The sequence below is a fragment of the Lutzomyia longipalpis genome, chromosome 1 (genome assembly GCF_024334085.1).
Source record: "Lutzomyia longipalpis isolate SR_M1_2022 chromosome 1, ASM2433408v1".
Classification (NCBI taxonomy): domain Eukaryota; kingdom Metazoa; phylum Arthropoda; class Insecta; order Diptera; family Psychodidae; genus Lutzomyia; species Lutzomyia longipalpis.
This window is the reverse complement of record NC_074707.1, coordinates 25,220,419-25,237,414: the sequence shown is the minus strand read 5'-3', so window position 1 is coordinate 25,237,414 and position 16,996 is coordinate 25,220,419. Positions and strand designations below refer to the sequence as shown.

The following is a 16,996-nucleotide window of genomic DNA, read 5'->3' as shown; positions in this document are numbered from 1 at the left end:
TTTCAAGTTTCTAAAACATCCGCAAGAGGCGCTAAAATCAAAAACAAAAATTGCCTAACTTTAAGGGGCAATATCTCCGAATCCCCATTAGGCAAATCTTTTAAATTTTGATATGTTGTAGCCTGACTTAATATCTTTCATCAGTCCAAAAATGAAGAAAATCTATGTCGCCGTTTAGAAGATATAGGCATTTGAAAAATTCTTAAATTTGAAAAGTTCTAAGAGCCATATCTCTTGAACGGATTGTCCGATTTTGCTCAATTTAGTATCAAATTAAAGATTTTGCAAAACTCTACAACTTTCTAAAACATCAGAAACCTCTAGGACCATTCCTTCAGGACGAAAAGTGCAAAAAACTGTTTTTGTTGAACAAAAATCCGCCATTTTGTGTTCTGGAGGTGACCTTGAAATGTTTCGAAATATATGTCAGATTATAGCTTATTTCAATACCTTTCCAGAACTAGTTAAGAAATTTCTGTAGGTCTAATAGAACTTAAGATATAAGCATTTTAATGTGTCAAATTGCTAAATTTTACAAAAAATTGACTTTGCCTACTCTAATACTACTCACAAATTAAATTACAACGCATAGACTGACCCATCCGCGTTGTGGTATACCAACTCTTATAACTGGACGCGTTATGATTGACTTTATTGTTAAAATTGAAACTTTATAACAATATAGGTCGAAATAAAAGTTTTGGCTAAGCTTTGAAGTATTTTTGGGGTTGCAACATAGACATAAACATAGAAATTAAATTTTCAATTGAGTGAAAGGATTGAAAAATGCAGAAAGGAAAGAAAAAGGCGAGAGACAATTTTGCATATTTCGAGCAGCTGATTGCACGACGGCTTTTCCTTCGATTACAGACTTTATGTCAATTTGATGGGAGATGTATATTTATCTTATCGGTTGAATGGTGAGCATTGAGGGTTTACCAACATGGGGCAGTGTGTGAAGGCATCTCCAATGGAGTGACCTGCATCAGACTCTATGATAAGACCATTTTAATTCAATTGCAACTACGGACTCTGTTCCATCTCATAAATAACTTTCATGTGTATAGGGATCCCTTGGCGGTATCTTCTCTGTGTGTATGTAATAAGTCAGCAATGCTTCAATTTGTCTGTATGCTTGAAAGTTTAACCCAGCAATGACAATAACGGAGCCCCTTATCACTTTGGGGAGATTGTTGAAAAATTTTTAAAAGCAAAAACTCAAGACTATTGATAGCCAGTTTGGGATTTACTGTTGTGTTCGCTACTCCTCGGACTTCAGTCCATTCGTGGCTCTCAGCTAAATGAGATCAAGATAGAAAATTTTCTAACACGAAATCCCTTTAGTTCTTGTCTTATTTGTGAGTTAAATTCGTTGCTATTTATTTTTCTACATTTTTCCATCCTTCGCTGGTGAATGCTAAAGACGATTTTTGTTATAGATATATGTAGTGGTAAAGTGTTGGTTAAGAGCGGATGGTATTTTTGAATCAATTTCCCGTGAATTAAACTTTTCGCCAAACTTTCTCCGCAAGTAATGCAATCTGCAGGACGAGTACATTGAAAACATTTTACTGATTGGATATAGCTTCACAAAAATATTCCGATACGCAGAGCGTGAAATTTTTTTTTGCCTATACCCTTTTATATACAACAATCGCCCTCGCTACAATAGACCCTACGCCATCCCCGTGACCCGCACGGACTTCCTGTCTCGTTTGAAAACTGAAAAGGAGAAAGGCGGAAATTTGTGGGAAAGTAGAGAAAAAAAAAGTGAAAGAACGGAAAAATGGCATCGAATCTATTGCGCGGATTCCATTCGGTTGTGAAGGGGCGCCGGGTTATCTATGGAGACAGAATTATTTCGCTTGGGGGCTCTGTAAAATATCGACAGGCGGATGTGTCCGTGCGCCACACTTCTGGCTCCTCTAATCTATGGCATCGTACAAACCAAAATGTAAGTATCTCCCCAAGTTTTGTCGCCAAAATATTTCTCATATAGCCCATATAGGGTATACCTACTCCTGTGGTCGTGGCATGATTGTTAATTCAAGGCTATGCGCGCGGGATGAATAATGCGAGAAATAGTGAGTGCAGAGGGGGTGGGTATTGATTTTCTCTCCAAAATTTTCTCACACACAGACTTCTCAATGTATGATGCCGTTGCTTATGGATGAGGTGGAAGTGAATTTTCCACCTGGATAAGTACAATAACGGGGAATAATCATATTCAGGTCATATGGAAAAGGAGCTAAGCCATTCCGTCGTCAATTCCAATATTTTGTACAAAGTTCGCGAAGATAAAATAGCGATAAACTCATGTGAGCAGGATATGGGTCTCTCTTGTGCATATAGGAATTTCTAACACATTCTGTGTATAAAGATGCGGAATAAAAAGACTCTAAAGTTCCATTAAAAACTTCAACGATATCAAATTAATATACTACAGCAAGCAGCACATCCTTGTGGGAAATGAATTTCTCAATATGCGACGGTGTGGTGGCGTATTAAAATGCGTGATTCTATGTGTTTGAACATATGTGTGTGTAAAGGTATAATGTTAGCTGCATTATGTTGCCTATAGCCAGTTTCCTGTTTTGTTAGATTCTATTGGGAAACAAGAGGGTGCTGGTAAAGCTATGATAATTCCTCATCTCTGTTTCCATGGAATTATTTTGCAAACAACTCACAATTTCAAGTCATTTCAAAACATTAAAGTTTCATGATTTTTTTCTGTGAAAATATGACGACATAATCAGACAAAATAAACAGAATGAGAATATTTTTTTGTGATTCTAGTATACTGTCTTCGAAGTTCAATGATGATCGTTTAGCAGTCATGGAGTCAGAATGTTTTTGTTGTCTCACTACGACCTTGATGATTGCAATATATACATATGTATATATATATATATTAAAAAAATTAAACTTCACGGATGTTGTAGCTTTTTTTCTCGAAATATGTAGAAATAATATATGGGAAACAATTTATGTTAAAAAAAAACATTAAACAATCTTCCTAAATTATTTGCTTAATTGAAGTATTTATGGAATTCTAATGCAATAAATTCGAGCATAGCGCCTTATCATTGACCGCTTCTCAATATTTTCATCGTCATATAGTCATTAACTGATAAGGTTGTGGGAACACTCACTGCACACATGAATGCAACGTGAGCCACAAAACAAGCATAAGAGTATTAAAAGCTGCCTTGTTAAGGAAAATTAAACAATTCTATCGCTTTTACCTTCCTGGAAGAGTCATCAGTGGGAGATGACCACATAGGACAGGAAATCTATGCTGCTTGAAACATCAAACGAAAATTTTCCATAGAGATATGGAATGGTGGTACTCTCAATATTGCATGTGTGTGGTTTTTCAGTGAAAGAGGTTTCGAAATTCTTTTTTTTTGGGACAAACGATAAAGGAGTAGCAATATGTAGGTTGATAAGATTCAGAAAAAGATGCTCTCTAATGGAAATTTTCCAGTATAGTGTGACAAATGTCGATGTGGGTGTGAAATAATCTGGTTCATGATGGAGTAATTAAATGAAATTTATTGCAGCAAATCAACCAAATGGAAAAGAGAACCCTACAAACTGAACGGAGGCCATCCCTATTTTCGGACCGTAGCCAACTCAAGTATGCTCGACGACTCGTGATAAAATTGGGTAGTGCCGTGATCACTCGGGAGGATGAGCATGGTCTTGCGCTGGGACGTTTGGCATCCATTGTAGAACAGGTACAGTATCTAATGCGGGTAACAATCTATCAATGTATAAATTTTATTGCGTGGGAGTGATATATGTTGGTTTTACATACATACATACATATGTATATGTATTGATTTAAAAGGAAAGTGGTGTGCATTTGCCATTGAGTAACCACAAATGTGACAAAAGAATGAATGTCATGCAATGGGACAAGATTTACCACTTGAGTCTATCTCGTGCACATTGGCTAAATCTCACATTATCCTCTTCCATGCAGGTTGCGGAGTGCCAATTGGAGGGACGTGACTGTATTATGGTTACCAGCGGTGCTGTCGCATTTGGGAAGCAGAAATTAACGCAGGAATTGCTGATGTCATTATCCATGCGGGAAACTCTCTCACCCAAGGATCACACCAGAGAGGTAATTGCAGAACAAAAGAGCTTTCGCCTTGTGGATGTGATGTGAAGTGACATGGAGGAATTTCACATGACATTCACCCTTTTCCCTTATTCACCGTTTGTGTTACGGAATTTCCGGATATACTGTAAAAATTAAATTTTTCATCTCACTTTTGTCATATTCAGCTGAAGTACTATTTTCGTTCCGGAAGTGTAACAAAATTGCTTTTCTCCTCTAAAAACAGTTTCAATTTGCTGAAAATATTTACTTTGGCGTCCTTTCTCTGTGAATGAAAAATCAAATTCGATTTGATGTGTTGATTTTTTTTTGTAAGTTGGTACATAATCACATCCAGACCATCCAGATATATCGTAATATTTTAAAAATTTTCGATTACGATCAGGAAAAATCTTTGTGAAAAGTCTGACACAGAACAGTGCGAACAGCTTATCGAGTGGAAAAATTTGGGAGATTACTCAACAACAACAACAACAACAAAAAAAGAAAAATGTGTCTGAGAATATCTTTTGAGTCTATCAGTTACTTTAGTATTATTACAAGCGGTACGAGCAATAGAGTAATAACAGATTGTTTAAGTTGAGATAAAGCTCCAAACTGATAAATTTCTCGGAAAGCTTTTAAAATACACAAAAAGTTATTTAATATTCAATTAAAATGTTATTAACAATAATTTTTCGTGAATTTCACAGTCATGAATACTCCATAAACCTGGAAAGACTATAATGTATTATTTGTCACACTTTATTATTTGTATTTCTTCCTGGTAGTATGTATTAAAAATTCATATCTTTTTAATCCGAAAATTGAATCTGTTTCCTCTGGCACTTTTCAGGTTTGTTTTCTTTTGCAATAAATAATGTTTGCATTAAATGGAATTTATCCATAAAATCCTCACTTTGGTGCATAATAATTTATTTGCAAATATTTTAAAAATTTAATAGTATGCACATAAACGGAATTGAAAAGCTCCAGTAAATTATTTAAAAGTATTTTTTATTAATGATAAACGAATACTATACCTATATACATATTAGTTCCCTTTGACGTTGAAGCTTTTACTTATATGTTATGTACATATGTATAATGCAAAAAACTGATAATACCAAACCATGTCTGAAAGCACAAACGATGTATCTTGTAGGCGCTAGAGGCGAAACATTAGGAGAAGAATGATTTCCATGTATTTTGTCTTTGCAGGATGCTGGGTCAATAGAACCCCGTGCTGCTGCTGCCGTGGGTCAATCAGGATTAATGTAAGTTGCGAAGCACATTTACCATAAGTGTCGAATGTCACAACATGGAGCCATTATTCTTTCCGTATCCTAATCACAATGTCATGTATAGGTCGCTGTATGACGCTATGTTCGCACAATACGGGGTTAAGATTGCTCAAGTAAGTTTATTGCGATAAATGAATCAATTGAATGACACAAATCAAATCAAACCCATGAGCTCTAATCAATAATGCCAAATCGAATTTTCCACATCATATTTTATTCTCTTTTTCTTTTTTTTTATTCCTATCTTTTTCTTGGCTGATTTTTTTCTCTGCGTGCGTGCCGCAATGTAAGGTATTGGTGACCAAACCGGATTTCTACAATGAGGAGACGAGAAAGAATCTGTTCTGTACATTATCGGAATTAATTAGTCTCAATATTGTTCCGATCGTGAATACAAACGATGCGGTCTCGCCGCCAATGTTCATAGTCGATGAAGAAGTTACTGGACCCAAAAAGGTAAATGTCGCCAAAAATTTAATCTAATGCAAATTTTTAAATTTATTTTTTATAAATATTTCCCTTTTTCAACTTTAATCGCTCTGAGATCATCTTTTAAGAAACTCATGTAGAAATTTAATAATACATGTACATGTTCTTGCGTATGATACATTTTTTATGTATTCTCATCGCTCTCATACAGAAGAAACAGACATTTTTTAACAGATTTTTTTCTTAAAAATTTCAAGATTTCACGATTAAAGCTCGTGTCTATTTAATATTTACAGTAGAATACTTACTATTAATTTAAGTATTAAAATTATTTTTTAATGAAATATAAATTTGGTATACTACCAGAACAGAATAAGTCTACTTTAAAAATTAGTTTTAATTGTTGAAAAGTCACGTTCTATCGAGATAGAGAAAATCTACTCTATGCGAAAGTTGTACGTTAGAAAACTTTCTGAATGTAGATAAATTAGTTTGTCTTAATTTTCTATGTTTCACAATCTCCAATTATTCAAAAATAAAATATTAAATTTGCAAAAGTGGCAAAAGTAATTCACTTTGAAGCAAATAGGTAAATTCTATATTTTTTAATGTGTGCAGTATATTGTACTTTGCAATTACGTTCCCCTAGTTAAATATAAAATTATTAAAATATTAAAAGAAGAAACTTCTGAGAAAAATTCTCATAGAAAAGTCGGTTTTTCTTGGAAAACACCCAACTAACTGTGTACAAATATTCACATTAAACATTAGTTGGAAAATATACAATCCAATAACGACTGAGGAATATGCAGAAAAATATAATTCTCCAAACATCATAAAATTCTCCAGCATGCAACATCAAACGAATACAAACTTTCTCTATTTCCCAAATTTTCTTTAGTGGAAAATGCATGTTCGCTGCAATTCACTTATCGTACATTCTCGTCCATTATATGCCAAAAGCATTTATTTGATATTCATTTGGGCGCTAGAAATGCAATTATTTAATTGAGGGATTGCATCGCATTGACTATTGTATATGTATGCTAATATGTAGGTATTGTACGAAAACATACAACTGTTTTGTAGCAACTTTGAGACTACATTGTGCAGCGGAAACTAACGAAAATATTTTTGTATATATGTATGTACATATATACAGTGTATGTGGTACATAGATATTCAATTTTCATTGCCGTGAAAGCTCTATGTTCAATATTGAATTTTCCATTCTTGTTCTAAGCAAAAGCCATAAGCTCAGATTGGATATATACATTAATAGCTTTAAATCTTGACTTGAGTATGTAATTCGTAAAGCTGGTGGGATTTATAGGAGGAAACTAACTAATCGTTGAGTACAATGTCTGCAAGATGAATTGAGCGAAGGACTTTATATTGATTCTCCTTTTGAGGAACAATTTTGTCATTTCCTGTTTTACCTTTCCAGGGTATTAGTATCAAGGACAATGACAGCTTAGCTGCAATGGTAGCTGCTGAAATCCAAGCTGACCTTCTGATTCTGATGTCGGACGTCGATGGCATCTACAATAAGCCACCATGGGAGGATGGAGCAAAACTCATGTCGACATACACTACAAACGACAGGAATGTCATTCAATTTGGGAAGAAGTCAAAGGTAAAATACCACAAAGGTAGAATCATTTTCAAAATTCAAAAACATCTCTCAAGTCTCTCAAGCATAACCAAATGCTATAATTTTCTATTAGAAATTCAATAGCAATATTAATGGACATTTGACATGTACGACTAACTTTTGTGCTGTCGGATGTTTGTTAACTTTCTCCAACAAAATAAAGTTTCATCCTGCTAACCAATTCATTCAATTAAGAATAAAAAAAATCAATAGTAAATTGTGAAATTGACAGGATATTGGCAAATTGTTGCAAAAAGTTAGGTATAGAATTTTTTAACTTTCTCTCTGTGCTCTCATATTTAAAAGCCAATATTCTAATTTCCTACCTTTTGCGTATTTGTGGGCAAAAAATATAAATTTCTCAACTTTTTTTCCCTTCTTCCCATAAGAATTTTCCGCCTTTCTTAGAAAATGTAAATTACTGTTGGGAAAATGACTCTAAATGTATAAAAGTTCATCGTGGAAGAAACTTGACGTAGCACAATGATGAATAACATTTTATTCTATGGTGTGTAGTAAAAAAAGAAAAGAGCATTAATTTTTAATTTTATTAAGTATTTGTCATTGTACTGAGGCATGAATTATAAGAAAAGTTACGTCATTTGTGAGTCTTGGTATATCTTGACATCCTCATTTGACTTACAAACCATTTTTCATTATTTAACAACGCACCATAGTATCTCACCCCAAGTTGTTTTACGTTATATCAGTTATAATTTTGTTAAAAGACAGACTACACAAACTTTTCATATGCACTCCTTTAGGAGTATATTCTTTGGTAAATATTATTTCTTATAATATGACTTCACACGTATACCGAAAGTCTTTTGTGTGCAAACTAATTAGGCATTTTCCTGTAAGTAAAAAAAAATTCTTTCCAATAAAAACATTTCGTTGTGGAGAATATCAAATTAAAATACTACAATGTGTTTAATAAAAATACAAAGACTGGAAGAATTCTACATTTTTAATTAATTTTTACTCAAGAGAAAAAGTTTTCATGAGATTCCATTTACAATTAAAAAGTTTGATCTACAGATTGGATATAGTAGTACTAATTTATTTATTTCTTTTTTTTTCTTTCATAGGTCGGTACAGGAGGGATGGACTCGAAAGTCAGTGCTGCAACATGGGCTCTAGACAGGGGTGTGAGCGTTGTCATTTGCAATGGTACTCAAGAGAAGGCAATTAAGACAATTATTGGGGGACGAAAAGTTGGAACATTCTTCACAGAGACCGGGCCGGGAAGCGGACAGACGGCTCCTGTTGAAATTTTGGCTGAAAATGGTTAGTGTTGTACTTGTTGAAGTCTTTTTTTTAACGAAACTATTTTAACTGCAGTGTAGAAACTTTTGACGGTGTAGTGCTTTTGATAGCCATGAGGATTTATTGTTAGTCAAAAACTATGGCTGGTGGCTTCACATATCATGTTTATTTGAATGAGTTTATTTGTTCATCCCCAAATAGTCCAGGGGCTTGTTTGGCTGGGACAAGATTGTTTCAATTAATCATGGAAAATTCATCAGAAACAAACTTTGTTGTGAGTATTATTTCATCAATTGCACTGGAGGAAATTTCTCGAGTAATGTACAAGGAAGAAAATTGTACTCTCCACAGTCATCAACTCTGTATATATGAGTAAACTTTATTGGCATGTGATTCTATACTATATGCAAAATGTTGCATTTATTTCACTATATATGTGAAGTTTGCAAATCTCGAAATATGTTGCATAAATTGTATAATATCCTAACTTTTAACATACAATGCGCAAGCAAAATTTAGTTAGCTAAGAAATTTTGCAAGGGAGAAATGCTTCATGTTCAACTTTTGATTGGTTCAAATATTCCAATTATTTTCAGCACGTCTTGGCAGTCGGGTTTTGCAAACTTTGTCTGCGGATCAACGGGCTGACGCTGTTAATATCTTGGCGGATTTGATTGTATCGAAGCAATCTTTCATCTTAGAAGCGAATGGACTTGATCTCAATGAAGCTAATAAAACTGGGCTCGCTAAGCCCCTTCAATCGCGTTTATCGTTAACACCATCAAAACTCAAGGGTCTCTCCGTGGGTTTAAAGCAAATTGCCGATTCCAGCCACAAGGTAAATATATTAGAACAATATAAATATAGAATGTCCTTTATCACAATGAGATTATTCTCTAGGATTCGTGCTTATTCTCCATAAAATAAGCAAAAAGATTTAAATAAACAATCTCGGTTTCTTTATTTCGCTCTCATTTCTTCAGCAGATCTCTTAGCATTATAAATAGCATTATAATATTCAGTTATAATATTTATATAAAGGTGAAACAAGAAGAAATTTAAATTGGGTTTTCCGTAAAGCTTTGTTATCTTTCAAGAGATTTTTGTGCGCAAACGACAAAAATTTAATTTAAAATTTAATTTACTTTATTCTTTTGAATATGAGTTTGTGTTTTTTTTTTTTTATTTCCCCCCCAAGCACCCATAGGTCAGCGGAAAATGATTCCATTCGTGACCAACAGTCCAAAATCTTACAAATAGAACTACTTTAAATGAGCTTTCGTACAAAAAAAACATGGGGAAGTGCTTGATCAAAAGGCCCTCTATCCACGGAAGAAGAATCCCTTTAACGAAACTCATCATTCCTTCGCTGCACTCCATGGTGGCAAAAAATCCAAGAAACACGTCCTTCCATCCAAGACTACTGCTTCCCGCATTGCTATTCACAGGATCACTGCGACGAATCACAGGACGCTGCTGAGCTTGAGGTGCCTCTGGTGGGCTGATGGTCCTTGCGTTTTTCTGTGTCCTCTCATCGTGGTCTTTGGCCCAGCGAAAATACCTTCCTTCTAGTTCCTCTTGGCATTCTACATGTTTCCTCTTTTCTCTAAGACCCTTTAGCAAGGGCGATCCTCGAACTTTCTCGTCCATCACATCAACTTCCCCAGAGAGATCCGAAAAATTCTCAATTGTTGCCTCCTCATCTCTCGATGCAAGAGCATCAAATCGATTTCTATTCAGCGTATCAGGAAATTCAGTGTCATAGTTTGTCCTTACTTGAACTTTCCTCCTGGCTCCTCCATGTCCCTGATTGCGCTCAGGATTCTGATTGTTACGTGTGTCTGCAGATTGCACATTAGGGGGCTCCACTCGAGCAGGTTGGGCTGGTCGAGCAGCTCTTCTGCGGGCCAAGGAACGATCCACAGCAAGGTCCTTAATTTCTCCCAACTTTGTACATACGTGGTTTTTCTGTGGCAGCAAAAGTTTACAGTTAGGGCAGTTGTATGCTCTATCTGTACACGGAAATGAGCCAGATTCTTCCGTATGAAAAAGTCCACACTTATCACATCTAGGACGACTGCCACAATGAGCCTCAGTGTGCCCAAAGCGGAAGCAAGTCTTGCACTCCATAACCCTTGGGGCAAACGGTTTCACAGGGATTCTGAGCTTATTAACCACCAAAAAGTCCGGGAGAATTGTTCCCTCGAAAATAATTCTCACAAATGGTGTGTTCTTCAGCTGCGAGTCAACCTTTTTCTTAAGGCGAATTGCGTCCAACAACGCGATGACCTCCGAAGATCCGTCAAGTACTCCGTACCCGGCTTCCATGATGTCCTTAATATCCTCACATTCATTCAGAAATATCTTCCCAAACACCTCCGAGCTCTTCGAAGGGATGTACGTGAAAAAATCTTTGCAAAAATCATCATCCCTCACCAACTTATTTGCATCTTCTCTGTTCTTCGCAGAAATCTTAAGCTTGTCTCTGTTGACGGGAAGAATAGACTCCACCGATTCATATTTCTTGAAGATCTTTGCCGAAATTTGCATCACAGCCAAATTGTGTTTCTTTTTGGCTCGAAGATACACAACAAACGGTCCTCTCGCTTGCACACCATATTGTCGAGTTCTTCCGGCTGGTACAGTAGAACCAGTCGCCCCGTTATCATCGTGTAGATCAGAGTGCTCCATTGTCCCACCATCACCAGTGTCAGGGGGATCAAGTTCCTCTCCGTCCTCTCTCATAACTACACACTCTCAGTGCATAAACACTTTCGAGCGTCACTTCAAACAACACTCGTGGCGCATTTGAGTTCTCACTCACACCACTAAACCCACAGAAAAGTTCGTGAAAATTAGGAAAATTCACTATAGTTCAAGACAGATTTCTTGCTAAATATTGTCCAATCACTTTACTAGCTATTCTAGCTCAAAATTTGAAAGAAAACAGCTGAAAATCTAGCCAATAAGCAGAGTGTGAATCCACACCTTCGACTCTCTTGAGACACAGAGTACGACACTTATACAATATGAGTTTGTGTTGATGTGCAGGTTTTATAATTTAAAGTATCTACGATGTATTTTTTTTTAAACGGCACATAATTAAAAAGAGCCATTATAGTTTAAAAGTAGTCTTAAAAGAACTCGCTACTTTATTGAGCTTTCGTAAAAGCACAAAATTATACGTTGAGACTTTTTTTTTCATAATTTAATAGTTGGGTATATATTTTAAAAGTTGGGAAAATATTTCGATTTTATTTTGATTAATTTTTTTCATTTTATCAAATGTTATTAAAATTAACACCTGTCGTTTCAACACTGTGCCTGACGGATAGTCCTTCTTATGAGCAAAAGACTAAGAATCTAGAGAAGATAATACATTTAAAAAAAGAATTAAAAAGTGTCAGAAACTAAGTTTTCTTTGTTTTAGAAAGAAAAAAAAACAAAAAAAGCTTGTTAAGGAAAAAAATGTTGATAAAAAAGAGACTTTCCTTTATTCTGAATGAAATACAAAAGAGACATCTATTGTACCAAGTTAAATAGCTTTTGTGATGCATTTTTAATGCACAATTGTGAAAGTAAGGAAATATTTACGAGTTTTTTGCTCGTCTTGAACGTTACGGAGGGTTATAGGGCAAAGGAGAGAAGCTTATGTGACCCCTTTGCTCTTCGGTACACCCACAATTCGTGAGACAATCCATTGGAAGAGCCACAAAGCTGAGTTTAATAGCGTATTTCGTGGGTTGGAAGTTTATTGTTTTCCCGTACATCGTATCGTCTCTGCACTTGAAAAGTATGTATCCCGAGAGGAAGTATCATTTTAGACATGGATGGGGTGTGCATGAGGGGAAAAAAGCGAAAGCTTGTGGAAGAAGAAAGTGGTTGTGAAATTCTCAAAGGAGATTACCAAGTACATTATGTATATAGTTTATACATTTGACAGAGTATACACACAACATTGTTGTAAGTTGTACTTCTTGTTCCAATGTAAGTGTGAAAGTACATGGTATCTCTCGATGAACGATTTGCATTCAAAAGTACTTCCGAAGTAAGATATTTCGCTTCATCTTCTTGTCTTGCACATACCTATTGTTGAATGCTTCCCAAGCGGAGTTTTCTTCTTATATAATACACATTCCGTGACAACTTATTCCATTCAGGGCGGAAACGAGAAGAAAATAATTCCACACGATGTTTCCAAGTCTTTTCTACTTCCAAAATGTACCAAGATGATTTATACATCGATGTATGAGCATTCTGACAAACCTGACAAACGGTATGAAAAAGTAGGTAGTTACCTAATAGAAAAAAGAACTAATCTTATTTATAATCAACTTGACAAAACACACTTCAACCAATTTTTTTTTGAATTTGAAGGTAGAAGAGTAATGAAAAGTTTTTGAATGCAATTTACCTGAAGCACTTTCAGAATTAAAGAATATCCAATCCATTTCATCAAGTTTTTGAGGACTTTGACATTTTTATTCAACTTTTGAGGATACTTAACCATTCGCATACCAGGTGGAATTTTTCACTGAAATCATGACTGTATTTTTTTGCTACCTTTAAAAAAATTAATTGTGACACATGTTTTTAATTTTGTGCACAAAAAACTCCCTGTCTATTCGGAAAGGTTGTCTGTTAATTACACATTCAGAATATGTAAGAACGAGCAATTAAAAAAGTGGAAACAAAAAATTTAATACAAATTTAGTGTATTTTAAGCATTTCTGCGACATATTCTTTTCACTTATTTCAAATATGAAGCATCTTTTGAATTCGTTGGTGAATTAATTTTCTTTACAGCCCAAGTTAAGTAGCATATGAAACGTGTAACCATACAAGAACATCCATGACATGTAACGCGAAAATCCTCAATGCTTGGCTGACAAAGGTTTAACGAATTGCAACTTGAGTTAATGCATTAATTCATGAAAGAGAAGTTTCTGAAAGCACGAGTGAAGAATTGACAAAAGTAAAACTATTGAAAAAAAATGCATAATAATTGTGAAGCACTTTCCTTAAATTTGTGATTGAAAGTTTCCATCAATTTAAATATATATGAATACATTTATCTGAATCGATTTTATATCTTTATAGAATGTGGGACGTGTTCTGAGGCGGACACAGCTTGCAGATGGTTTGCAGCTAACTCAAGTCACTGTACCAATTGGTGTTCTTCTTGTCATATTTGAATCTCGTCCAGACTCTCTCGTGCAAATAAGCGCCTTGGCCATGGCCTCTGCCAATGGGTGCTTGCTGAAGGGTGGTAAAGAAGCAGTTAATAGCAATAAAGCTCTGATGGAGTTGGTAAAGGAAGCACTGGGAACTGTTGGTGCAGCCAATGCTATATCTCTTGTGTCAACACGCGAGGAGATCAGTGACCTTCTGTCGATGGATAAACACATTGACCTTATTATTCCACGTGGTAGTTCAGAATTAGTTCGAAATATTCAGCAGCAAAGTCAAAATATTCCAGTACTTGGACACGCTGAGGGCATTTGTCATGTCTTTGTCGACAAAGATGCTGACTTGGAGAAAGCACTGAAGATAATTAAAGACTCTAAGTGCGACTATCCCGCAGGTAAATTAACTTTTCGCCATTTCTTTTTACTTTATCTCACTTCAAAAGAGGGAATTTTCCATTCTCTAATTTCTCACGTTTCCTCCATAACATTCAGCACAAAAAGTTTTATCTCATTTTTTTTTCTTTTTCTCTTACTCATTGTCTCTACAGCGTGCAATGCAATGGAAACACTTCTAATCCACCGAGACCTCATGAATGGGGACTTCTTCCAAAGTGCCTGCAATATGCTAAAAGAGGAGGGCGTTAAAATATTCTCGGGACCAAAACTGAATAAATTGCTGACATTCGGACCTACCGTAGCTAAATCTATGCGCCATGAGTATAGTGCGCTAGAATGTTGTATTGAGGTTGTGGACAGCGTCAATGAGGCTATCGATCACATCCATACATATGGCAGTGCCCACACGGATGTCATCGTTACAGAGAACGGTGAGTTACCGAGAGAGAGATAATGTAGCCATCCAACGACAAAATTCACCATAATTTTGTGATGAATCATTTACAACAGTGCTGGTGACACAGCAATTTGGGCAATGAACCAATGTTAATTGAGAATCCATCGCCGGTGTGCTGCATTGATAAATAATGAGGCACATTTTCCCACGTGATATGTAAACAATGCAATAATATCTGCAATCGATAGACGAGCTAACACTAATTGTTAATTAATGAGGGATGAACCTAAATATTTGGCCATAAGTGAATTGAGGTGGATATTTACGCGGAAAGTGTGTAATAAATAGATATCCCTCACGTGTGAAAATTAGCACGTGATTTTGTTAATCGATTAGATTAAAATTTAATTTTTGCTAAAAGGATATATGTAAATAATTTGTTGAAACATTTATCCTCATATGCTAAAAAGGTTTTTTTTTGTTAATTATTTCAATTTATGATAAAAGATTTGATTTCAATTATTTTCAAATTAAATTCTGATCAAAGAAGAATAAAAAGTTTCCAATTAAGAAAATCTCCATGTTACATACACACTTGTTTTTTCCCAATTAAGGAATAACTTTTTAATTAAGAATATTTTGAATTTTTAGACGATACTGCACGCTCCTTCCAACAGCAAGTGGACAGTGCTTGTGTCTTCCACAATGCTAGTTCACGATTTGCCGATGGTTTTCGCTTTGGACTGGGAGCAGAGGTTGGAATCTCCACCGCACGCATTCACGCTCGAGGTCCCGTGGGCGTTGAGGGTCTCCTGACGTCTAAGTGGATTCTCAACGGTACCGACCATGCAGCTGCTGATTTTGCCGAAGGCGGCTCTAGGAGGTGGATCCATGAAACTCTCCCCATATAAAATTGAAAATCAATACTTACTCATGGTATAAAGCTTAATGGATACGAAGAAACTCTCTCTTGTGCCAATGTGCTGGATAGTGTATTAATGTTGCATTTTATTTATGTGAGGGAGGCACCCAGTGTTGATTAGTTGAACGATGTATTTACCAATGCTATATATATATATATGTATGTATCTAATTTCAAACTACGCTTTGATCATTTCATGCTTTGCACTTTCTGTAATCTTATTCCAGCGACATTCGAAAGTAACTATCAAAATAAATTTATTTAGCATGTTTTAATGAGAGTATATGTTTAGAAAATAAAAAAAAAGACAACTTCTGATGAAAATCACGTGAGAGTGTGGGTGTATAAGCTTTTAGATTTTTGTCGCCCTATGGAAAGCCCTCCAGCTTGTATATTATGAATATATCGATTTGTTGACGGAATGTCAATATCTCAAATCGCTTCAGGATATGCTAGAGAAGCTTAAAATCCAATGGTTGTTTGGAAATTCGATGAACGCTACAGTATCACACAGCATTATCAATTTCAAGAGGTTACCCAATCCTCAACCCTTTCTAATGTGTATGGATTCCACCCTCGTGTATGGCGTTCGGGAAAGCTGAATAAATAGCATCTTTATCGCATCTGTCACGTCCACTTTTCAGCATCCTCTGTTACATGTCATGAGATGAATTTTTCGAGCAAACAGGAGAGAAAATTGCAAGTTTTCAGCATGTGAGTAGGAATTATCCCTATACAGCTTATGTAGATTCCTTTTGCCACAGAATTGTGGCGTACAAGATAAATTTGAGTTGTGGAAGGTCACATACCATTTGCCGTTCCAGCGAGCTTTCACGGAAAAGGGCGGGTATAGCCAATTTTCTTCTCCATTGGAGCAATTGAGTTATCGGAATAAATGCTTCAATGATTGAAAGAAATGATGACAGTTGTCTTAAGCATCAGTTTGACTACGAATTATTTTAATACAGAAGAACTTTTTTTAGCTGTGATTCTTTCTTAAAAGAAGCACAGCTTCTGTGTACACTCTAAAATTGAAAGTCGTCAGATCGGGCTCAAACTTGGGATGAGCACGAATTAGGGTCCCTACATTCCAAAAAACGTATGCGCCAAAAATTGTTCCGTCCGGCCGTCCGGCCGTCCGGCCGGCCGGCCGGCCGGCCGGAACCTTTCGCTAAATTGCAAGAGAACGGTGATAGATAGAGACTTGCGGTAAACGGCAAAGTTTAAATATCGACCGGAAGACATCCGATTATGAAGTCAAATCCAACCCCCCACCCCCCCGTCCGCCATTTTGGATAACCATCAAATTTTGTTTTCGCTATATCTCAGCC

At 35.8% G+C, this 16,996-nt stretch overlaps 1 protein-coding gene across 1 annotated transcript; it reads left to right on the top strand.

Moving 5' to 3' along the window:
* The first annotated feature begins 949 nt into the window (after positions 1-949).
* Positions 950-15,940, top strand: LOC129797471 (delta-1-pyrroline-5-carboxylate synthase). Its single transcript, XM_055840085.1, has 12 exons — positions 950-1,954; positions 3,564-3,740; positions 3,989-4,132; positions 5,330-5,385; positions 5,477-5,525; positions 5,704-5,868; positions 7,289-7,477; positions 8,584-8,782; positions 9,358-9,599; positions 13,862-14,345; positions 14,499-14,777; positions 15,395-15,940. The coding sequence occupies exons 1-12, from the start codon at positions 1,787-1,789 to the stop codon at positions 15,652-15,654; spliced, it is 2,412 nt and encodes an 803-aa protein (XP_055696060.1). The 5' UTR covers positions 950-1,786; the 3' UTR covers positions 15,655-15,940.
* Positions 15,941-16,996: the final 1,056 nt, after the last annotated feature.